This window comes from Leptosomus discolor, chromosome 5 (assembly GCF_034619465.1).
Source record: "Leptosomus discolor isolate bLepDis1 chromosome 5, bLepDis1.hap2, whole genome shotgun sequence".
In the NCBI taxonomy this organism is placed as follows: domain Eukaryota; kingdom Metazoa; phylum Chordata; class Aves; order Leptosomiformes; family Leptosomidae; genus Leptosomus; species Leptosomus discolor.
The window spans coordinates 28,376,781-28,400,633 of record NC_141395.1 but is presented as its reverse complement, the minus strand read 5'-3'; the positions used below and the strand labels follow the sequence as shown (position 1 = coordinate 28,400,633).

Here is a 23,853-nt window from a genome sequence, read left to right as displayed (position 1 = left end):
GGACACTTATTTCCCAACCCTGTCTTAAACAAAGGTTGTCATCCTCTGTCCATAAGTGCTAGGGGACATCTTGGGTTATGGAAAGACTGTGAGAGATGGGCAACTCTGCAGCCGTTGTGCTCTGCATCTTGTATCAGGGAAGCCCAGCTGGAAGGACTGAGCTGTGACAGAAGAGCAGAAGAGAAAGTGCAGTTGTGACCAGACCGGACATTTCCTGGCCCAAGACACTAGTTCCTCTTGTTTCTGTGGAGCAGGGTCCCCCCACAAGGTGCACATGCACATGTGGTGTGGTGCAGTGGGCCGAATATACAAGTGGTGTGAAGAATGGCCCTGTTGTGCTTTCTGTCCTTGGTACTGCTGAGCTTCACATGTGTGCATGAGCATCATGCCTCTGCTTCCCACTTTGTTTCTTTTTTTCATTTTTCATCTCCTCAAGCAGGGACTGGAACATCACTCCTGTGTGTGTCACTTGTATAGTCTGTCTATGTCACAAGTTCAAATCCTAGCCCAGCATAGTGCCAGCCCAAGTGCTTTCCAGATGATGGCCTAGCAGAGATGAAGCATGGAGAGCCCAGACAGGATGAGCCCACTGGCTGCAGCCGAGGGAGGAGGGACAATTGAGTGCAAGCTAGCATTCACAGTGATGATGAGTCACCCAGGTATGCACAGTAACTACAGCGGTAGCCCTTCTGACACCCACAACATCCTTTGCACTATCCTTGGTTTCCTGTTCCCAGCGCAAAAACTGTTTGCCTTTAGCAAATTAAACTCGTTGCTTCCCTGATCTTCCCCTTGCCTTGGATCCTTTAGTATTTTGTCATGCCTTTGCAATCTATATTCATCTGAGATCCTAAACTCAGAGAGATTACAGCGTGAACTCACTCCTACCTGATCTGAGAATGATACTCGGCTGTTAGGGTTCATGCCATTCAACAAGAGGCAGCACAGGTCTTTGGTTCTCCTATTTTTCTTTTGCTGTTCTCTAGTGAAAAGTGCTAAACATTAGATTGTTGACCCAGATTGCAACCCAGCATTTACATGAGCAAAGAAGACACTCCCACAGCAAGTTGCACAGATGTGCAACTTCCTCACACAACTAATGATACTGACATCAACTGGATTCCTCCCCTCAGGAAACAGACACAAGAACTTGTTTGCAAGAGCAAGGAATTAATCATTATTGACCAAGCATTCATTATGGCAGCTATCGAGAACAAGTGAGTTTAATTTTTGTAAAGAGGTCTGTTTAGTGGGGAAGGTGAATGTCATATTTTACACTTGAGTGAGAAGGTTAGTCAGGTCCTTGGTTTGCTTGGGCTGTTGCTGGGGCACAAGAAGAGTGTATAATACACTCTTTCTTGGTGCTTAGAACAGCTGTAGCAGAGCCACAGGGAATCCACTCTCTGCAGTCAAAAAGGAATGGTCATCAGTGTTCTCACTGGGCTTAGTGATAAAGGGGAGAGTCTTATGAATATATCTCAAATCCAGGGCTAGAGCAAATTACAGCAAATTTGGAGGTGAAGGAAAGTCTTATTTTAAAATACAGATACTCTGAATTTATAATGTTTCATTTCTCTGATACTTCTTATATCTCAGAGGCTGGTGAGTTGAACCAGGCAAGTCAGCACACAGCAAAATCAAACATTATTAATCTAGAAATATCTGAGATCCAATAAGCATACTGTGCTTAGTGTGCAATCCAAGACAGATGCTCACTCTTTTTTTTAAATTTTTTTTTTTTACATATATACGTAATGACAAGGAGAAAAGACAAAAGCTTGTATCTGTGTTGGTACAGTTGTTTGCATGTCCGTACGTAAAGTACCCCTCAGTAGTTCCAATGTAGGAGATGCCTTTGCTCTAAATTGTTCTTAAAATAGTGATTTCTATGCAATATATGCAGCAAGCACTGTTTGTGTGCAGAGATTCACTCTGTCACAGACAAACATACAAGCACAGAAGAACCACATCTACATCTTCTACACAGATGCTAACACTCATGGGTGGTGACCAGTGCTTCCACTTTCTGCTAGCTTCCCTCAATAGCAGCCTGAACAAAATGTTCTTCTGTAAATTGATTGCACAGCAGATATTTTTTTCTTGTTGCAAATCCCCATAGTTCAGCAGATGGGAGGAGAAGGGAGGGAAAATCAAACTCCATAGCATGCGAGCCAGGCTATCGTAGTGATTTACAAATGACCTCAGTGATCTGCAATCGTTCTGGGCACGTGATATTTTTCAAGTCCCTCTGTCTGCCTCTCTCTTGCACTCTCTCTCAGCATAATAAAGCTAAGGAAATCCAGGAGACCAAATTCAGTGCTGCAGATTAATGACGGGAAGGAAACTGGATGTGCACATGAATTAAACGAGACCATTTGCCTTCTCTGATCTGCAGATGTTTTTCTCTTAGAAATGCAACTACTTTTTTTGCAGGTGACACCCACACATCTCCTTCACTCACTGGCGATGATAATAAAGGAGATAAACAACTGGAGCTCATGCAGTTAGACTTAATCTTTGTATGTCATCGTCACCAAGCAAAGCCACAGCAGTAGGAAAACAGAGCTGTTTTCTGCTGCTCGTTTCTAACTGACATTTCTTCAACAAGTTCCTCATGTAACCTACGGACTCTTTGAACTTCATTTCATGCCTGCTATCTTTCACAGCGTGTGGGTACTGGCATATAGTGCTGAGTGCAGTACATATATCCTCCGCCTATACCTCAGTCCTCATTTTGCCTCTCTGCTTCAGTGGTTTGAAATCAGATTGCAGAACTACAACAGGAACTCCTTAATAGAAACTAAAAAAAAGAGTAACAAGAAAGGAATACTCTGATTTTAAAACCCTATACTGCAGGTTAAATGTAGGATTTGTAAGTAAATAATCCTTTAGTTCAGAAATAAGGGTATTTTAAAAATCTTTTTTGGTTAAGTGTATATGCATGGTTATTTTGACTTAAATCTCAGGAAATAACCACATAACCTTCGTCTTTCCAAGGGCTGCTTTTATTGGAGGAGATTCACTGGAGCTGCAGTCCCAATGAACGCATTTCTCTAGCTGCTGGAGACAAGCCCTGGAGTCGCTTAACTCCATGTTTCCTGCAGTCAGCCATTCATCCATCCTGCTTTTCCAGCTTGCTGTGCTTTGCTTGTCCATTGCCCTTAGAATATAATTTGCTGCTTTCACCTCAAGAGTTTCCTGGGACTCAACAGTGTGCCGAAGTCCGTGCACAGGACCTAACCTGTCTTTCACCTCCATTGCAGCTAGTTTCTCATTGATGCGTAGCAGCCTATGCAGTAGAAAGTACTTCTTGAGGCAAGAAGGACTAGGGTGTTTTTAATACTATTATTTCTAGTATATGGCCAGGGAGAGGCAGAAATCTGCTTTGTGTAGTGTATCCTGCAGCTGGTTTGTTCATTTCCATTCCCTGAGGGACTGCTCCACAGTTTTGCTGAAGTGGTTTCAGAGTGGTTTCTCCTTTAACTCCTTTTGCTTCTCCCATCCTGAGTGGTGGATTGCTCCATCACAGGACTGGATATGAAAGTAGTGTCAACTTTGTGTGTCTGCAGCAGGGAGAGAGTATCTTCATAGTCTCATACTTTTTTGTTGTTGTCAATATAAAACATTGTCATTAGTTCAGCATTCTGCTAATGGGAGAAAGAGCTACATGGGATAATACTCTCAAAGGTGATATTTTGCCCTGGACTTCAGCCTCTGTCCCTGTGCATTAGGAGCTGAGGAGCTATACAATTTCCTTTCTTCAGCCAGTTTTGTTTTGGCTGGAGAAAGCTGAGAAGCCCAGGAAGAAATGCAAGCAGCCTACTTCATCATTTTCATGAGAAAAAAAAAAATCAACTTTCATCTTGACCACTAGCATTTGAAGATTAAAGTAGCCCAAGGGCTGTCACAGGCAGCAAGCGTAGCAGGAAAATTAGTTCATTCTGACTCACAACAGAGTGATCTAATTTAATAGGGCACTGACAAGGCTATCGGGCATTAACTTAGCTATTATCTAAGTTAGCCTAATTGATGGTTGTGTCCTCCGACAGCCCTCCATATGAGGGGCTTGAGATGTCACTCGGACTCTTCCTGAAGTGTCGCCAACTCAGCGCCTACTCTGACAATACCTGGAGCCTCTTGCTGCAGCCCTGCGCTTGCTGCAGGGGAGCGGACCAGCATCTGTTAGCAGTGTATGCTCGGATGAGAGGCAAAGTCCCTGTAGGCAGGGAAAAAAATGCAATTGTAATTAAAGAGTCACTCCGGTCACACAAGGGGGCAGAAGAGAGGCTGGATAGGAAAGCTTCCTTCTGGCATTTCCTGCCTTTGATTTCTTAATTTTGCAACCTGATCTCTCTTCTTTTAAGGTACTTTAGTATGTAATTTCTTAAGCTTCTTTATTTTAGAGCAAAAGAATTTTGTAAAAAGGCCATTTGATCCTCGTACCAGATTGAAACCACTATGTTAATTTCCACAGAACTGTACTGTTACAAATTGCTTGTTTGCATCTTTGTTTTTGCTGGTTAGGGACTAATCTTTCCTGACTGAAAAACTAGAATTGTTCCAGCCCATGAGAACACTTCAACTTGATTCAGAATAGTTCCCTTGAAGGAATAAAAAGCCAGTGAGGAAAAGGAATGATGTGGCAACATAATGATATAATGGCTAGGAAAACTGGGGCATTTGAAAATTCCTGGTCATTTCAATGGTCAGATGAATGAGATGGAGCCATCTCCCCAGAATGGAAGTGCTCCTGGTGAGCGTATGGGTCCTGAAAATAAAGTTACATTTGTTTTTTATTAACAAAGAAAAAGGAGAAAAAGTAAGAACGAGTACCTTGATCCTGGAGATCCAGTAAAAATAAACAAATAAAAAAACCCAAGCCACCATGAATTTGAGACCATTCAACTTTTTGTCTCTTTGCAAATGTATTTGTATGAACTTGGCAGCCTCCTAATACTTTGTCAGCCAGACTGGCCACATCGGACTATCTACATGCCCTTGAAGCTGGAATAGTAATGTACTGTAATGTGATGCTCTAACAAAAGCACCTGATTGTGAAGAACAACCCATTTGCATCAAGATAAGCAGCTAGTAATGTTTCCCTCTCATAGCCACTTACAGACACTGACTTCGGCTACAAATTACTGGCTGGCGCTGTTTTCAGCCTTTCCCACTCTTTATTGGACCTTAACAAAGCTGATATTGTACTCATTACCCTAACCTGTTTTCTGGTTAGTGTGAGTGACTAACAAAATTATGTCTTGATCCATGATTCATCTTGAATAAAGTATTTTCCAGTCACACAGCAAAAGCCTTGCTGAAAGTGGAAAGATTTTATCTTTAGCACTGAGCCTTTGCTTGTGTGCTCCCAAAACTCAAGCATTTTGTATCAAGATATTTATTAGTATCAAACATACCATCAGTAGCCAAAGTTGCTTCTGCTGTCAGGGCATGTCTACAGCCATAATGAACTTGGCAATAGCCAAAAGGAAATGAAGCGTACAGAAATTAAATGCACTGTGGGAAGCACGTGATGTGTGGGATTCCTTCATGGTTGTTTGGCATGACTGAAAATCTGAAGATGATAGGAAAAATCAAAGGGATGAAAGACCCCAGGTCATTCAAACAGAAAACAAGTACCTCTCCAATCACCACATGGCTCCAATCTCCTATGGCAACTCCTTACCCCAAACCTAAGAGGAATGTGGCATTCAAGACAGTCTTTGTGAAGCAAGTAACTAGTCAGAGGTACATGTGGAAGTCTGTGCAATGGTGTTAGAGATTAACAAATTGGATGGGTTCTTGAGCTGCTGAGTCTGGCATATAAACAGAAGTAAAAGATGATATGCAAAGAAAGAAGATGTGATATTGTTTGACAGTCATGCAGGGTTCATGTTTATAGCTGCAGAAAAAGGAAGAGGCATTTTGAAAAAATTTATATGGGAGGAGGATATTGGAATCTGGGGGATTCAAACTAGAAGGAACATCTGAGACTTTTGGCTTTAGTAAACCTGACAACCTCAATGGTAAAGGTTCAAGATACTGCAAAGATAACATAGGCTACCTCCTTGGCATTCGTATCCTAGGGGCTTGGTTCCTGGAAGCATAGAAGAGCCAGGCTGTTGATTTGTGCTGTGCTGGAGATGTGCAGAACAGGAATCAGCATGCAGGGGGCTGGAGCTGCACAACCCTTGGTTGACCCCTTGCAACATATGTTGATTGCCATTCAGATGTGATGACTGAAGATCAGATGTTCGTTTGACACTGAGATCCAAAAGTGGGGGAAGGGAGGAAGAAAAATTAAATCACTGTTTGGCATGATTGGATTTGCATTTGAATTAAGACCTATGTGCAAGGCAGAAAACCCTATTGATCTCTCACTGCCCTCTATGAGCGCCGGTTTCCAACTTTGGAGCAACAAAAGAGGGAGGTTTCTCTTTACATCATGCCATAAACAGCATATAGACCCCAAAGGCAGGGCCAGGGAGGGCCAGGGCTGTCCTGGCATGTTATGCGTTGCCTAAAACCAGATGGAATAAATTAGGATTGTTCTGTTTGTCATACATGCTAATCCACATATGCAGAGCCAGATGCCAGGCTTAACTGGCTTGCTTTTCTGCAAACATTTTGTTTTAGTCTCTTACATTGGTAGATAAAAGATACTTACTGGTATCTCATCTCCAACAGTCTGTAATTCATGTCCCTACAGTGCTTTAGTATAAAGGTGATGTCCATTTTAACACAGTGCTGGGGCCTCTCCTGTCCTAGTTCTCCTTGTTTTTTTCATTATGTTTAGGATGTTTCCCTGTGTCTCCCTTTCTTTTTGGTCAGTCAAATGAATTAATACTTGTTCCAGATGTTCCAGGACTTACCTTCCAGTGTCATGTCCTGGGAGCTATCAGTATGTTTTAAATATGGAAATTACAAATGTGTTAGGGGAAAGAAGGCAAATTATACCAACATTTGCTTTAGAAAGTAATACTTTCCTCTGACTATCCTCAGGCCTAATGCATTTATTCAGGATTTAATTTACTGTATCTGTTTAATAATTTTTAAAGGAGATTGCAGAAAGTATAATAAAACTCTAAGGAATATGGATATAATGAAATAGATACATCTATGTCTTAAATAGATATATATATGCATTTTAAACAAAGAACGTTTACCCTGTTTTATGCCTTTGATACACATTTCCATCTCATCTTACATTTGCACTAGAAGATGTGATTTTTCACAGCGCATTGTAATCAGAACAGTTGTTAATACGTTATACAATGACAATACTGGTAGATGGCATGGAGCATGGCGAGACAATGCCATACCCTGACGGAGGACTGTGCCCAGCCTGCTGCTCTTGTCTAGGAGGGGCTGGATGCCCCTTCTCCCCTCCAGGTGAGGAGGGAGGTGTCAAGATGTTAGTATCCCCCAGTCAGTGCCAGCAAGGAGGGCCAAGCTGTGACCATGGAGGGACTACCATGGGTCCTGCCTGGCTCCCTCCCCTCTGCCCCCTGCACATGCTCGTTGCTGCCTCAGCTATAGTACAAAGGCGCAGTAAGGGGCTTTTCAAGAAAAGAGAGTAAAAAATTTATGTGGAAAAATGTCATCCCTCAGGGTTTTGTGCATGTGGCGAGGGGAAAGGAGAAGAATTAAATAAAAAGACTTTGTTTCAAAGTTCTTCAACCCAATCGTAGGCTTTTGGGTTTGCTGAACTGACCCAGAGCAAAGCTCTTGGGGCCTGCTGGGTCTAAGACCATGGTCCCATGCCAAATGCACAGCACTGCCTCATGGCAGTGGGTGCTTGGGCCTGACTTGCCATTGCAGTTGTGGGCTTTGCGCCCTGCCCAGGCAGAGCTGTGCCTGGCTAGGGGACAGCAGGCACCTCACCGCTGCTCAGAGGTGCCACAGCACTCTCCAGGAACACGGTTCATGGCAATATGACTCAGAATGAATGGTTTGGGGCCCAGTCAGAAAACTCAAATAAAATTTCTAATTTGGAAGTGCCAAAGTTTTTTTCTTGGGTTAAGTTGTCAAAGCAGATTGTTGCCACACTTCCACATGTCTAATTTTTTCATGTTCCCTCAAAGAGAGAATGAATCCTATCCCAATTTGGAGGAAAGTAAATGTTGTACAATCCCAATTTTATTTCAAGGTGGGAATATGGATTTATTTTTCATTTAATTGCTTATCCAGTAGTCCCTATAAAATAAACCTGATCTCCTCGATATGAAAAGGAATTTTAGTCCAAGACAATCCCAATTACAGTTTAGGATGTCTTGTTAATGTAAACATACTTAATTGAAAGAATGAAGCAGGTTTTGCTGAAGACTTTGTCCTACTCCAGCATGGAGCATTCCTGAAGAACATCTTCGGATACAAAGGTAATGTCCCGTCAACACAAAGTTCCTTGAAGTGCCCAGAGCAGTCCCTGCAGGCAGCTGAGCACTTGCAGGTCCAGTTCACAATGGTGGGAATGAAGGACCCTCTCACAGCCCCAAAATGGTGTGCTTATGGGAAAAGAATTCAAGTGATCTTTAGTTGCTCATAACTGGACACAGATTTTCAAGAGAGCTCTGGTACAACCTGGGTGCCAGAAGATGTGCCTGAATTTTCAGGAGGAATCAGCAGAATGCCTTTTGAATAAAAACAAAAATTCAAAAATTAAAGTAAAGCTCTGCTCAAAATCTGACCTCTGTGTCTTCTAATGCTTCCCATGTGACTTTGTGTTCCCTCCCTGTAGGAGGCAAACAAAACAGAAAAAGGGTTCTTCAAGATGACAACCAATCTCTCTTCCTCTTCTGCTTGCCTGCTTGTCTTGATTTTGTCTTCAGGTTGATTACTTTCTTACTCTGTGGAGTTGCTTGGTCATGACTTGTAATGGCCTTAAGATCATTTACAAAGTGGCCAGCCTAAGGACTTACATGTTGAATGTTTAGTAGTTTTCTATATCAGCTCGATTTGTCCTGGTGGCCCATTGGCACCATAGCCTAATAACTTTGATGCTTCTGGCTGACTTTTCCCTCTTTCCTTCAAGCTTGTGTTTTGAACTTCAAACTGTGCCCTGGTCTTCTACAGAAGAAAAGATTGCTTTTTTTACATTTTGCTGTATTTAACAGCAACAAGGGTTTCTGAGGATTAGACATACAGGAAAGGAAATTAAAAGTTAAATGTAAGGCAGCAGTTATTAGGAAGGGTCAGAAGTTCTGGTTCTCCCAAGAGCTGAGCAAAATCAGAAGTGTTAGGAGGAGACCAGCTCTGAGGTCTGATGCCATCTTTCTGTCTTACCCACTCACAACCCTCAACATAAGTTGTATCGCATTTTCAGCCACCATGAAGCGTAATCCTTTTTTTACTTTTCCCCTCCCTTTTTCTGTTTGTTGGTTTGGTTTGGTTTTCTTTTAGTATATTGTACCAAAGTTTAGCCAATACTTGCTATGGTGTAGGTATCCATGATCAATAACGACAAACATGATGAGAAAATGAGAGGCCGTCTTTCCATGTCCAGGAGCAAGTGACCGCCTAGAAGCACACGAGGTTACTGGTGGGTCAGCTGGTGGGTATATCATGGCTGCCAGGACCGATATGCAGTGTAGTCTCGTGTTGGTGCATAGGATGGGTAACCCTTGTTCTTCTGGTATGGTGGATGCCGGGGAGTCATGTTCATGTAGTCACTCTGATGGTACATATTGGTTTTGGATTTTTGCTGCGGGAGAAGGGTAAAGGGAAGTGTGAAAACATTCTGCAATTAGTCTGTCTCACCTGGCGTGAACATTCAAAGAGGGAGAAGAAAGGGAACAAGGATCCTTTGAGCAGAGGGGTTTTGACTGTTAATAAAACCTGAGACAAGTTAATAACAGATTTGATTAATTTTTCCTTCTTCAAATCAATAAATTGTCTCATCCAGCTTTCACATTAACTGCTGACAGTTCTGGCCCTAGGTCCTGATTCAGGGAAGTAAGCGTATTTAGAAGGCAGCCTCAGGTTTAAATACATTTACAAAAGAATTAGAACACATGTTCTCATAAAATAATCTATGGAATTTGCCCAACCTCAATGCAAGTCTCCAGCTGATCTGCTGAGAGATTTACAGTGTTAGTTCTGCAGATAAAGGAATGCTGCAAACCACAGGTACAAACTGATGCCTCTGACCATCAATTCTCAGCTGTGGAATGACTCAGCAGAAGCAATAGAGTGAGCAGTGAAGGTGGTCCTCATTCATTAAGAGGAAAAAAGAAATTAGCTTAACTCAAACGGAGTAAGAGCAGGAAAAATCAGCCCAGGCTATGTGTATCATTGTTTGCCTACCATTTACAGCAGTAGCACATAATGTGTATGTTGTTCTGAGCCTTCCTTCAAGGGGCAAAACATCAGAGCTGATGTTAATCTTTTGTCTGTCTCAGTATCTGGGCCTCAAAAATCTCATTTCCACTGCTGAATTCCTGCCTTATAATGCCCCTGTGAGACAAGGGAGGCATCATCTCTTTCAGAAATAAGAGTAGCAGAAAACAGGTGAAATAATTCATCTATAATCTCAGAGTAAGTTTGTGGCTATAGCAGCATTTGAACCTCTGACTGCTGCAGGCTCTGCACAAGGTTGGTGTTTCTGTGTAGTTTAAGACTTTATTGATCAGGGGCTATGTAAAGTGCTTCCATGCTTTTTCCTTAATACTGATCATATCTTCTTTTGCCTTCTCCTTTTTACTGATGTTTCCTTCCTATGTATGTAAATATTTGCATATGCTGCAATATACTTGTGATGCTGTGGAACTGGAGGAATCTTGCATTAGAAAATCTGATGGCTGAATTATGCTGTACATGCAGAGTGGGGCAGTTACTGTGAAACATTTTAAGCTTTTTTATATTGTGTTATATATGCAAGGTGTTGAATGTAAGTTATATGCTGCTTAAGCCATGCAATGCAGTCGATGCATGTAAATCATTAGATAGAAAAGCTTTACTTGTATGTGTTCATCTCCATAATATAAGATTTTTAATTCCCGAGAGGTAATTTTGCATGGGAGAAAGACATTTTGCTAGCATGAGTGAATGCTGCTGGATTGTTACAGGATCAAAGACTGCTGCTTTTAGAAAGGAAAGCAGTTTTCCTCCAGGACAGGCAGAACTGTATGAAAATAGACAAATCTTTAGCTGCTTTCAGGAACTGAAGTGAAACAGGCTTGCTATGGGTGTCAAGTATCATATTTTAGGACTTTTTAAAATTTACAATCCACAATGTCTTCTAGGCAGCAACACTCTAAATACATCCGCACTCAGAGTACATATTATCAGGAGAATACCACCAGCAGTGATAATAGCAGGTAAAAACTGATGCAGCAAACAGCACACATCACAGTGCAGCCTTGTTACTCTTGCTGGAGACAGACATGTTAGTAGTAAAGTGCATAGCCATTAGGTACCAAACGAATATCTTGGAGAGAAAATGGTTCAGATAGTAAATGATGGATTTGCAGCTTCAATATCTCATCAGGGCACAGGCACTGTAACACCAGCAGCTGTTTGTTGTAATCCTCTCAGCTCTCCTAGGAGTCAGCCTCTACAATAAGGCACAAAGAAGTACGACTTAACCTGCCTTTGCGTTTTCCTATGGCAATGCCCTATTTGATTGTTTTCCATTAGAAATAGCCATATATTGAGCAAGTGTATTTTTGTGAAACACTTAACAGATCTCAAGCTTCAGCTAGCAGTGAAAGTGGCTCTCTGTATACATACAACACTTAACCTGTCAGAGACTCTGGGCCCTTTATACAGGCTACCTTGTAAAGTGTCAAAAATCACTGTTTAAGGACTAAGATACAGCAGAAAGGCAGAGTACAAGGAACAGAGCTCTCTATGGTCATTGTTCAAGTCTTTCCCACATTGAGTAAGTAATGTAAATCAGCTCTTGAGAGATCACAATCCTAAGACTTGTCTAGGAAGATGTCCTTCTGCTGCCTCTGCATCATGCCTCACTCTCTCTTTACTCCAACAGGCAGAACTGGTGGTGACCTGGGCCAGCCAACTCTCCAGAGACATTAGAAAGCAAAAATAATGAGCCATAAGACTCTCTCAGCTTTCTTAGGGTTAATGTGCAGAGGCAGATAAGGGACTACTGAGATCCCAGTGCTCCTATTCCCTTGCAGTCAAGCTGCCAGAAATAGTGAGTACTCGAGGGAATTGCTGAATAGGCACAAGACATCAGTGCAGATGGTCTTGAGGCAACTGAGGGTTCACTAAAGATTGTTTTACTGTAGGTGAACTTCTTCTGTCAGTATAGTCTCAACAGGTTTTGCCAGGAATGCTCATAGTGCTAGATTTCCCTGACAGGGACAATTGGCAGAGCTAGGGACAGTGTCCCAGTATTGCTGGTGTGCAGGGCACTGCCGACACTATGGCATTACTGTTTGCTTTAGGGCTCTACTGCAGAAGCCTGACTGCCCACCTGGAGAGCATCTGGTGTTTCACCTCTTTTGGGGCATAGCATAGGTGTGCATATATAGTTGGGGCAGAGAAGTACTGTGATCCTAAAGTGAGATGTTTCAGTGAATTTGTGGTAAACATTGCAAGTATAGCCTGAGAAATTAACTAGGGACAAAGAGCATATAGAGCAAAGGAAAATAGTGGTTTCTTACCCAGTAGTTAATAAAAACTGCGGTTAGTAGCATACTGTAGAAAGCCAGAACTCCAGTTACTGCCACCATAATCCACAAAGGAATTGCAGACTGAGGCTGTTGTGTTTGGCTGGGTGTCTCTTTAAGGAAAAGAACACAGAAAACTTTAAATATGTGAAAGCAAAAAGAAAACTTTAAATACATGAAAGCAAAAACCTCAATCTCTGCTTATTTACTCCTTGTTCCAATCGTTGTTTTAAGATGTCTTCTTCAGGACATCAGGAGCAGGAATGTAGTTTTACCAGGCAACCCTACCTTTTTTGGTTTTTTTTCCTTTTGAAGGGAACAAACTGCCTCAAGCCATCATGTAGGGAGTGTGTATAGGGAGGATACTGGCCTACAAAGATTTCCCAGCTTACCTTTCACATGAATGACGGTGCCATTGCTCTTCTCATTGTAGACATATGGGGGTGGATACATGGCCTCAATTTTGCAGAAGTAGATGTCAGTTTGGCTGGCAGTCATATTCCAAAGATTGAAGATAACTTTGTCTTTATCATGAATCCCCTGGCAGTTGAATTCTTTATTTGAATTACTGCTAATTTTGGTTGTGTTCCATGAAATAAAGCAAACTTCAACTGCACTGTCTGTTCCTTTGTGCAGCGAAGCTCGAAATTCCTTCCCTGTTCCATTGTACGTGTAGTTGCAGACTAGAGTTGCAGTTTTGTTATCTACAATGAGCAAAGGACGCTGAGCCACTAAAATCTTGTTTTCTGGAAGGGAGGAGAGAAAGTGAGAAAAACACTTGTTTTTAAAATACAGTATGAGACTTCAGAACCCCACATCCTCCCATGCAACTCTTCTCCATATCTCCTCTCCCCTGTTGACAAGCACTACTAGGGAGTATGTAACCACCAAGCTGCAGAAGCAGTTTCTCACAGGAGTTCTTGTTGCAGCAATCCCCATCTATATAAATAATTACATAGTCACTAGGGGAGACTGGGAATTCAAGAGTTTTTTTCTTCAGAGTCAGAACACTAGTGCAGGAGGTGTCCCATGTGATTAAGATTTAACATCAGGGTAGAGAAGACTACTCTGTGTGTGTCTGCATGTGTGTATATGTAAGGCCATCTTAGTCTATCCTTTCCTGAGCAAGCAGTTTCCCAGGGGACATTATGGAGTAAAAATATTGTGAATTAAATGCTTAGTTTAGCAGTCAGATAAGAGAATACTATTTATACATTTGCTTTTTAATGCAAGGACAGACTTGAAGAGTTTGTAGATGGAATTTAGTGAACCATTTCAAAGGTTTGGACCTTGCACAATGAGCACTAAAAGCATGAACTGCTATCACTTTAAGGTAAAATAAGTAATTTCTCTAGCTAGCAGCTGTAGTAGATTCTTAAATTCTCAAAGGACTTGGGAGCTGACTAATTTGACACTGCATTGGCACTTAGCACTTGAATGGCCAGCAAAAAAACATGTCACATGAAGGTATAATTCAATTTGAATTGACTGGACTGATACATAAACAGGAAATGTTCTCTGAGATGTAGACCTCTGTGCTACTATATGTCAAACAACGAAACACTGCAAGGACTATGCAGAAAGACTTCTTCCAAGAAAAATCATCCTGTACAAATGAGGTCCTACTTTCCAAATGATGACCCATAAGTAGAGAAAGGGAGTTTTGACTTTTAAGCTACAGAACAAAGGGCAGCCCTTTTGTGTGTGTATATGACTGCATAAGTCTTCATACAAGCTCAACTCGTATGAGGTCTTAAGAGCCTTTTACAGATCCCTGAGAATTACTGCAGTTGTGAGAATGACAATCATGTCTCTTGTCCTCAAAGTCTGCCGCAAAACTTACATTCTTTCTACTTAATCCATATGATAAGACTTAAAAAAGGCTAGTAAGGGAAATGGAGTGGGGAGGAGGCCAGATCCAGAATGCCCAGAAAACAAGTATTTCAACGTGTTTAACAACATTTAGGACAAAATGGTTATATTTAATGTGTTCACACCTGCACAAGAAGATGGACTACCCCACCCTCTTGAGTAGGATACTCCTTTGGGATGAACATGATCCAGGGAGCAAAGTAAACACAGAGATGCATGACATGACCGGGACTAGTGGTAGGGTGTGGGCAGTAAAAACAACCCACGGCTAGCAGGTTCTCCAGTTACCAGCCCAACCTATGAAACTGCTAAAGTTGTTCATTTTCTCACTGAAACTCTTGTTTACTAGCCCTTTCTTCTCATGGCAGCAGGAAGACATGAGACAAGGAATGCTCTACTGCCTCATCTTTAGTGAAAGACTATAGTCCATCCTCCTTGTGTCTCTTTGTTCAACATAGTTAGCATGGGGACTGGAGTAGAGCTCATTACAGCTCTGAAGTCCCATGATTACAGGGAACCCAGACACTGTGAAACTTTTTGTTTTAATGAAGGATGAGTATTTCCAGACTTGCCAGCAGAAAGAGACACAGATCTTGGAATCCTGGAACTGAACAGCAAATTAACAAGAGACAAGGCAGGTTTCTACTCAGGTGCTGCCTGTGGTGAATTTTCATCGAAATGAAGACATTTCAGCAAAACATTTCAGTTTCATCGAATCAGCATTTTCCAACCAAGCTCTCGCATAGGCTTATAAGGCATTCTAGTAAGGGGTGAGGTTTGGATTCCACCCCTTTAGACAAGGTATTTGATCATATTTTTGTTGGCCAGAAAATTGATCTTTGGCCTAAGTGGCAATGTCCAAGTCTGTGGCGGAACTGTTCTACCTTTAGCACAGCAGAATTCTACACATCTCACTTGAGACAGAGTTAATCTTCTGATTTGCACTGCAATAGTGCCCACCACTACAACCATGATTGTCACAGGGACTGAATACACACCTTCAGAACAGACCTTTTCTCAGGTCTCAGAGTTTACAACCAAAAGAGGCATCCTGCAACAGACACTTGCAGAACCATTACACTTCAGAAAAATGCTGGTCTGTTTTTTACTGTAAGTACTTACAGAAAACGAATGGATGTTTATTGCTCAGCCTGATCAGATTTTCACTATGGCAAGAGGAAAGACAAAGAACACTGAAAATCTCATCACGGAAGGACCACCTTCAAATGTTATTTAGACTCATCTGCAGAGCCCAAAGAATTAGGCCCAGCTAATCTGGATTGTTGATGTTTAGTACATAGCTTCATGCCTTGAGCTCTACTATTTAACTACAGCTTTGCACTATTTATGTCCCTGGCATTACATCGTACTAATTGGCAACCAGTCTCTTTTGATACAGTCACCTGAAAAAAGAAATTCCTTCAACTTATTCCCACGTCTTGGATTTAGTCCTGTCTGTTTGCCTTGGCATGCAGGCTGGATGTTGATAACCCAGCCCCATGCTGCTGATGTTGGGATGCATGGTGGCTGAGCAGTGGGAAAAAGTTTAATTGTGGATCATTAAACAAAGACTGCTCCTATATGGTTTAAGCTAAGCACCCAAATCCATTTTCACAAAGTGGCTCTAGTTCAAATCTAAATTGAGGGAGATCTTTTGTTTTTCATTCAGAGGAACTAATTAGCATCACATGAACTGGTTGGGCTGCAATGCCAGCAGGGGCAAGGCAGGCTTACCCTGCACGTGTGTTAGACAGGCCCTGCTGTCATCCTCCTCCTCCAGGTTTGGGGTTTTTTTCTTAATTAAAGAAAGTCAGTCATGCCAAAATGTGTATTAGTTTCACGGGGAAAACAGAGTAAGGCCAAACATCCCTTACTTCACTTGTGATCTGAATAGGATTTGATTATATTCTTAGTAGAATCTGGACCATTCTGAGCAAACATGGGCTGAGGCTGCTTTTGCCTTCACAGAGAGAGATTTTCTCGTAAGTGTCACTTTGGATTTGTTAAAATGGTGAAACCCTGAAACATTTAGCATGTGTTTCCATTAGTGTATGCTTTCCCCTAAATAGGGTTATGATTGCCATTTCCAAAGCTGTGTTCAGTCATGCTGCATAGTTACAAATACCTATGTCTTGGCCTTACCCAGCCAAGAAAATGGCGGTTATGAAAAATCATTGTCTACAATTTCAAAAAGCCTTGAATTCTAAAAATGTAAAATCATTTAAGTCAGCGTACATAGGCTGCAAGCTTTCTCAGGATCTTAGCATTCATATACAATGGTGTGTAAGATCTCTAAATGTTTGTTAAGCTTTTTTTATACCTTATTTGTCATGCTAGACATTTGTTATAATCACATGTGAGGTTTTTTTGCATCATGAAAAAAATGTCATCCATATATAATATCTGTAAAAATACTGACTCTCTAATCATGGACTCCTGATGCAAGCAAAACTTCATTGACCTTTTTTTTTTCTTTCTTTCTTATTTGCCAAGAAAGTGAAATAGAGACGACAAAGTACGGAAAACAGCTATTTTGAGGGTTTTTTTTTTCCAGAACTTTCCATGAGTCATCATCAGCTATTGGAAAAAATATTCAGCTGAAAATATTTTGTACTCTCCTTTCTTTATTTTCCATGCTGGTTGCCTTCAAGGAGCTATTTGCCAGCGCACTGAATCTGGGATAAGTTGGGATTTCTATAAGCACAGTAAAGAAATGGCCCACTTAAGTCCCTGAGGAGGTAGGGGGAAACCTGAAATGAGTTTATTTAATCCACAAACAGAAAGACACACAGTTATGTTAGAAACAAAGCTATTCCATTTTTGCTGCTGATGATCTGTTGTTTAATAGCCTTTATTCTTCTCTCCCAGGTACAAGGGTCTTTCTCTTTTGCTTTGGTTTTAGGTTGCTCAGCTATATGTATAAAGTGCAGCTGGAGGGATCTGCCCCTTCTAGCCATTACAGACTTGCTTTCTGCTAATTCTTCATACTTTGGTGCAATTACTGCAGGAAGCATAGTAAAACGTAAAGTGCAGGTGACACTCTTGCTTTAATCAAACCCAATGTGAGCACATGGGTTTTTCTTGACAGTTTGTGAATTATTTTTTTTTTAAACAAGAACTTGTAGAAGTCATCCTAATCTCGGCTAACCTTGCCTCACACATCTTCTGCGTTCTGGTAACCTTAGTGGGTTAGAGGTTGATTTTAACACCCAGAGACCATAAGCCAGAAGGTTATGTGGGTAGTAAAAAGAAGAGGTCATCTGTGGTATGCTGCAGTGGGAAGAGCCCACTTATATTACTTATTTCACTAAATACACAGGACGCGCAACTTGATGTAGCTGCCTCTCTGACAGACCATAGCAAGATAATTATTTATCCAACAAAAAGCAGGGAGAGGACAAATATTGTAAACGTTCGTGTTTCTGCAAAAAGGAAATGAACAAACTGATCTTTTAAGTCCCTTTCCATGATTCAAACTCAACCTGCAGCATTTACTGGTACAGTCTAACAAGAGCAGAATGGGATAAATTCTATTGTCTTCCCCAAAACAAAATACCTGAGGCCTATAATACACTTTGTGGCTTGAGGAAGTTCTGCAGGGTTTTCACCTGCCTTAATGTTTTCCGTGTACTAAGGATCAATCACCTTGATCAAAATGAAGACGTGGAGAAAAGATATGGGAAAAAGATGAGAGCCCTGAAAAGCAAGTTACCCCATGTGCTTCTCTTTAAGCGGTTGAACAATGTCAGTGAAGCTATTGTAGAAACTCAAGTTCTTCATGCAAAGCAAGTGTACAAATATATATAGGGTTATGGCATAACCCCAGTGTCTGATAACCACACACTATATTTTATTTTGTTGCAATTCAGAAGAGTTGCTTAAAAGCTGTTCACACCTCATGGAAATGTTTTTAAAACTGTTAACCGACTGCTGATTGTTATCCCCTCCTGGAATCAGCATCTTCTCTGACAACCCAGGGGCCTGCTGTGGAAATAATTATGGTATTGCAAACACAGAATTATAAACATGGGAAAAGGACAAGGAAGAAAAAGACTACGATCTCTTAAAGAAATCATGAAGTCATGCAAATTGCAATGCCTTCATTGGGGAAAAGAATTATAGAAAAATAAGACAGAAATAAGAAAACAATAGGTTCAATTGTATCTCTTGTATTAGAAAAAGCAACTCTTTAAAGATGTTTCATATGTGAAAAGTTTCGTACTGGAAAACAGATTTTATTTTTTCCTATCTGTAACTTCCCTGTAAAATACAAAGCACTGGTGTTTGGAAAAAAAAACAGTAACAACAGTTCACAGGCCAGCGGTTTGAAAAATTGTCTGTCTCAAGATTATCCTAGCAAAAGCCATCATCCCTTGCCTTGCTTTGCATTTTGATGTACCCCTTGGAAAGAAGAGTTAACTCTGAACGTACAAACACTGCATCAGCAAGACAATGCCAAGACAAAATACCCTCAGCCACAACAACTGTAGATTCAGAAAGAATCACTAAGATTCAGGATTACAAAATCACAAGTAGACATTTTTTGTTGTTGATCTTTTCAGAAAGAAGCTGGATATCTAGTAAGTATCAATAAACTACTAAACAATGCAGAAATCAGAAACTCTGCAATTCCCATCCTCCCATCTTTGAGCTCAGTAAGCAACTCTGCTTTTGGTCCTTTTATTTGCTAGTCCTGTGAGGATATGGCTGGGCTGAGCTCTGCAGCCCATCACACTGAGCCGGGCCAGGGTGGGACCTGGAGTTTTGCACAGGAGACTTGGGGGTGGTGGAGAGGCTGCCCCAAGAAAGGCACTGGGTTTGCTCAGACCCTCTGACGCCTAACAGAAAGCACTTGTGAGCAAAATTTGTAAAGCCTAGGGGAAGGTGAAATAAACTCCCCTCTGCCTATGCATGCAATTTTCAAATGCATCTAAAGAAAAGTCAAATTAAAAGAAAGCTCTTAGGTCTTATATTGGAGGGATACTTGTGGCAGGAGGAACATCAGCTTCTTAGTTATATCAGGTTGATCCATGTGCAGTCTTAGCAGTGTGCTCTGCCTCTCTCCTTTCATCCAAACACAGAATAATTTGTGCAAAATTAATTCAAAGCTATACTAGACCGTCTCCCCCATGATGGTCAAAGTGAGAAAAATAGTGGAAAGGATTGAAATGGGGGGGGGGTTGTTACCTGTTACATCAGCAGTGGGGATGAAGCAGAGCACCACGAGGATCCCCAGGAGCATGGTGCTAATGGTGGGCCCGATGCCTTGTCCCCACCCCCTCCAGGCACTGCCACGTCTCCCAGGGGCCCTGCGCCGCTAGCCTTCCTTCCCCGTGGGGCCAGGCTGCACCCTCGATTGCTCACACAACTTCTCTCCTCCTCCCTCTGCAGCACATGATACACAGCCAAGTGAAACCACTGTAATGGCAACGCTTGAACAGGAAGTTAAATTGTTTGATGGCTTTAGCCTTAGCAAGTTGCTTCTGCAAAGCTCAAAACTCCTAAAAAGTAGTAGAAGCCCGCCTTTCAAAACAGGAACTCTCATCCCTGTATTGCAAGATGTGTGCTTATGTTTGGGGCTCTGCAGGGTTGTTCCTATCAACGAGAAATGGACTACCCTAGAGGCACAGCACTGTTTCTTTGCAGAGTACATACAGACGTACACTGTTCCCATCACCACGATAGAAGCAAACAGCAGTTTCCAAGTCCCTCGTGGCCAAATGTGGCCCCCCAGGAAATTGTGTGCTCAGGAAGCTCCATCTCTCCTGGCTCCTAGGAGCAGAAATGTTTCTCTCTTGGCCTGCCAGCTTGCTTCTGCCTGCCTTCCCAGCCCCTGGGAACGCTGGCATATTTTGGCAGTAGATGATCTAGGTTTGTTCATTTTCATTTTTCTGCCTCTGCTTGCCACGTAAATGTAGACCAAACAGTGCAGGAAATAGTGATCTGGTATACCTTCCCTTTTTGAAAAAAAATCCAAGTTATAAATATGTGCAACTGTAATCCAATTGACATCTAAGTAAAGGCAGCATGCAGCAAGCATGCTTCTCAATCAGTGTTTTCATGAGAGGTCTTATTTAAATTTTTTCTCTTTGACTCACTTGGTAAATGCTCACTCTTCTTTGCCCTGCAAGCTCAATGTCACCTTTCCCCTTGGAACAGCAGGATTGTGAGAGCCAGTTAATGGCATTTATAACGGTGACGAATTCTCATTATTTACTATTTACTTTTGGCCACCGAAGTAGAAATATTTAACTGTATCTGTGCCTGTCATTATCTGTGATCTATTTGAGAGAAAATGAGAGGTGTTTAGCAGGAAGACTTTCAAGAAAATTGGGCTGTTATAGAAAGGGACAAAGAGCTATAAACTGTTCTTCCTTTTCCCTTAGTATCTGAGGTCTCTAGGCCATGTTTTATCAGAAATTACATATGCAATCTAAGAGCAGCTTTAGCTGGTATATTCATTTGCAATCTAGCAATTTTATCTATATTATTTTGTTTTGTAATTGGTGTAAATTGCCTGCATACTGAAAGTTTTGGAATTTCCTTCTACTTAAAAAACGGAAAAGAGAAAAAAGGTCAGATTCTCTCTTTCTTAGCCCTCTTTTGAGGTTTCTAGATAAATATCCTGAAACTTTTTTTGAGTCATATGAGTGTACCTGCAGCTGGCAACGAAATAATCTCAGCTTAACTTGAAGTGAGACTCCCCAACGAAGTTACAAAATTCAGTAATTTTTTGCTGAACTTCCCTGTCTTAGAGTTGAAAACCACTGTTGTCACATCTTCTGGCTCAGGTAACTGAACCTACACAATGTTTATCATCGAGTTTGCTGCATGCTTCTACATCCTGGCTGTCAGATCCTCTCTGAATTTGGGCTACAGACTGGAAATGCACAGGGAATACATACTTCTTTCATCACAGAATTAGCAGAGTATGTTGCAGAGAGAGCTACTGCTGCCCATTTCACTGGCATATGTTGTCAAAGGGGCACTATTCAGATGGAAACCTGATTGTGGAAACAGTTGTGCAGGAAGAGACTCTGCTTTAGGATACCACTAGCAAAGACCAAGGGGGAACAGTGTGCACTGTCTTCAATGTGGCCATGGACCTATTTATTGCCTTCCATCCCTTACTGCTTCTTATGTGCCTTTCCCATCGTGAGGACAGACCAAGGCACTGATTGCAAACAGGGACTGGACTGGTAGAATAGAGGAGAGGGAAGGGGGGCCACTGAAAAATTATCCACTGTGGCCCTGTAGACCAAAATATCATTTCTTTCTCTGCTGATGAACAGTGGTACCAGTATTGCCCTTTTCAGAGCCTCTGGTCCTTCAGTCATGATTTTAGTTTTGCTGAATGGTTTCTTCTGGAGGAAGGAAAGAGTATTTTGTTTTCCCAAAACAGTTCTTGGCTCATCTGCACTTCTTGGTTTTCTAAGATTTTAAAAGGGCACAAATCATCATTGTGTTCCAGAGGGTATGGCTTCTTTCCTTCTCCAAATTGCAGCTTTTCTCTAATTTAAACAGTTTGTTTCCGATCACTTAGATACTTTGTCACTTCACATATATGATCTTTTTCTGTTGCCAAAGTTATCATGACAGTAGGGGAAGAAGATACTATAGCTTTCAGCAAGCCAGCTTGCACTTAGGATGAACTACATAAAAGTTTATCTGGGAAAAAAAAAAAAACAACTGAAAATGCTGCCTGTTATGCTCTCACTCTTAATTTTTTGTTATTCTCCCACCTCTCTAAGTATCTCTTCTATATCCTGAGCATCACCCAAGAGTGTTCTGCAGTAGCATAAATTCAGGCACCATTCACTCCTATTCTTACCCAATTTTCCATTCAGATTTCAGTCTGTTGAGTCTGTCTGTATGCTGGCAGACAGGCTCTGCTTGCATTGACAGTGATGGAAGTCCAGACTAATATTATAATTTCAGTGGAGCTAGAGCTGTGAGAGCACTGAAAGAGCCAAAAATGCAATTTGGCCATGTTTGGGCAAAAGAAGGTTTCCATTCCATCACAAAATGGCCGAAATTGCAGTCCAAGAGAAGTAAGTGAGAGTTTGCAAATGAACGAGAAAACAAAAATCTAGACTATGGGCTTTGGCTTTTTACTCGTCACAGTATGTAGATGAAATAACAGTCCATGTATTTGATCACAGATTTTCACATCTACTGTTAGAAAACCAAGCACTGACAGGAGCTATGACCTGAGTTTTAAAGACATGCTGACATGACCTAATACAGTTTCTCAGAGGATTATGTGGATATCTTTAAGAGTCCCAAGAAATCCCAAGCAGGCTGTGTTTGCCTTTATGTTAAAGAATGAGGAAGTAATGACCCACATATCCTGAGCCGCGTGTCCAGCTGTTAAAGTCAAGAAAAATATTCCAAATTTGTTATGATTAAACAAGTGGATAGTTTAGAAGCTAATTTTAAAGTAAATGAAGTCTTCCTTCAATCACTGCAAGTTGTATAGTGCCATAATTGTTCCCAGCACATACTCACGTTCACAGGCAAATAAAAATGTAAATACATACTAGAAGAGTAATTCCACAATATACTATCATTCACTTATTCCTGAGGACTCCAGTCTAATGGGAGAACAGTCAGTCACTAAAATTTCCATTGAACTGTTATAGACGATTAAGTCCCTAGACTATCCTGCAACTCCACATAAAGGTTAAATTTAACAATTGCCTGAGAGAATCTTCCTCTTTCTTCCCCACCATGAAGAATCATAACACAGAACTCGAGTGCGTAGTCTAGGTAGGCTTTTTTTCTGCTTGTTCTGCATGCTTGTATGTTGTCAACAGCTAGAGTAAATGCTTTCTTTTTTTCAACTGCAAATCTTGAAACACCCTTATTCTTCTATTGCTGCTGCAAATAATGATTTGTTATGAATAGTGCTATGCATACTTGGTACAGATGGAAGTTCTTTCACATATTTATTACAAGGATAATGTGCTTTAACTAGCTGCTGTAGAGATGCAGAAGTGGGGTGACTGGAAGAGTTTAACAAATAGTTATGTTATTTCTAACTAGGGAGACAATGAATGATCTTATTAACCCCCTATTGTGTCCAGTAAGCTAATCCTAAGCGTTATGTTGCATTTGCCATCTGAAGCACTTCATGAAGTTATGTTGTTATCTTCACTTTACAGATGGGGAATGGAATCACAGCAAGGTGAAGAGACATACCCAAGGACATACCTCAGGTTAGTGGCAGAGCTAGGAACCTCTATAAATAGCCCTGTGCTCTCTAGCTTCCAAGGGCTGATGGGCTTTCTGACAGTCTCTCTATGTTATTTTCCTTGCACACTCACGAATTTTCACTGTGTTGTGAGTC

General features: G+C 41.3%; 1 protein-coding gene across 1 annotated transcript; it reads right to left on the bottom strand.

Annotated features, from left to right (window-relative positions):
- Positions 1–9,559: 9,559 nt before the first annotated feature.
- Positions 9,560–19,746, bottom strand: CD28 (CD28 molecule). Its single transcript, XM_009961955.2, has 4 exons — positions 19,692–19,746; positions 13,025–13,378; positions 12,627–12,745; positions 9,560–9,700 (listed from the first exon to the last, which is right to left on the bottom strand). Exons 1-4 carry the CDS (start codon positions 19,744–19,746, stop codon positions 9,560–9,562), a joined length of 669 nt encoding a protein of 222 aa, XP_009960257.1.
- Between the last annotated feature and the right edge of the window lie 4,107 nt (positions 19,747–23,853).

What these genes read in the sequence shown, in the direction of transcription:
- CD28 (XM_009961955.2), bottom strand. Translation starts at nt 19,746, where the DNA reads ATGCTCCTGGGGATCCTCGTGGTGCTCTGCTTCATCCCCACTGCTGAT. An exon ending in CCCCACTGCTGATGTAACAG is followed by an intron (nt 13,379 to 19,691) that starts GTAACAACCCCC and finishes CCTCCCTTCCAG; the next exon opens with AAAACAAGATTTTAGTGGCT. An exon ending in CACCGTCATTCATGTGAAAG is followed by an intron (nt 12,746 to 13,024) that starts GTAAGCTGGGAA and finishes TTTTCCTTAAAG; the next exon opens with AGACACCCAGCCAAACACAA.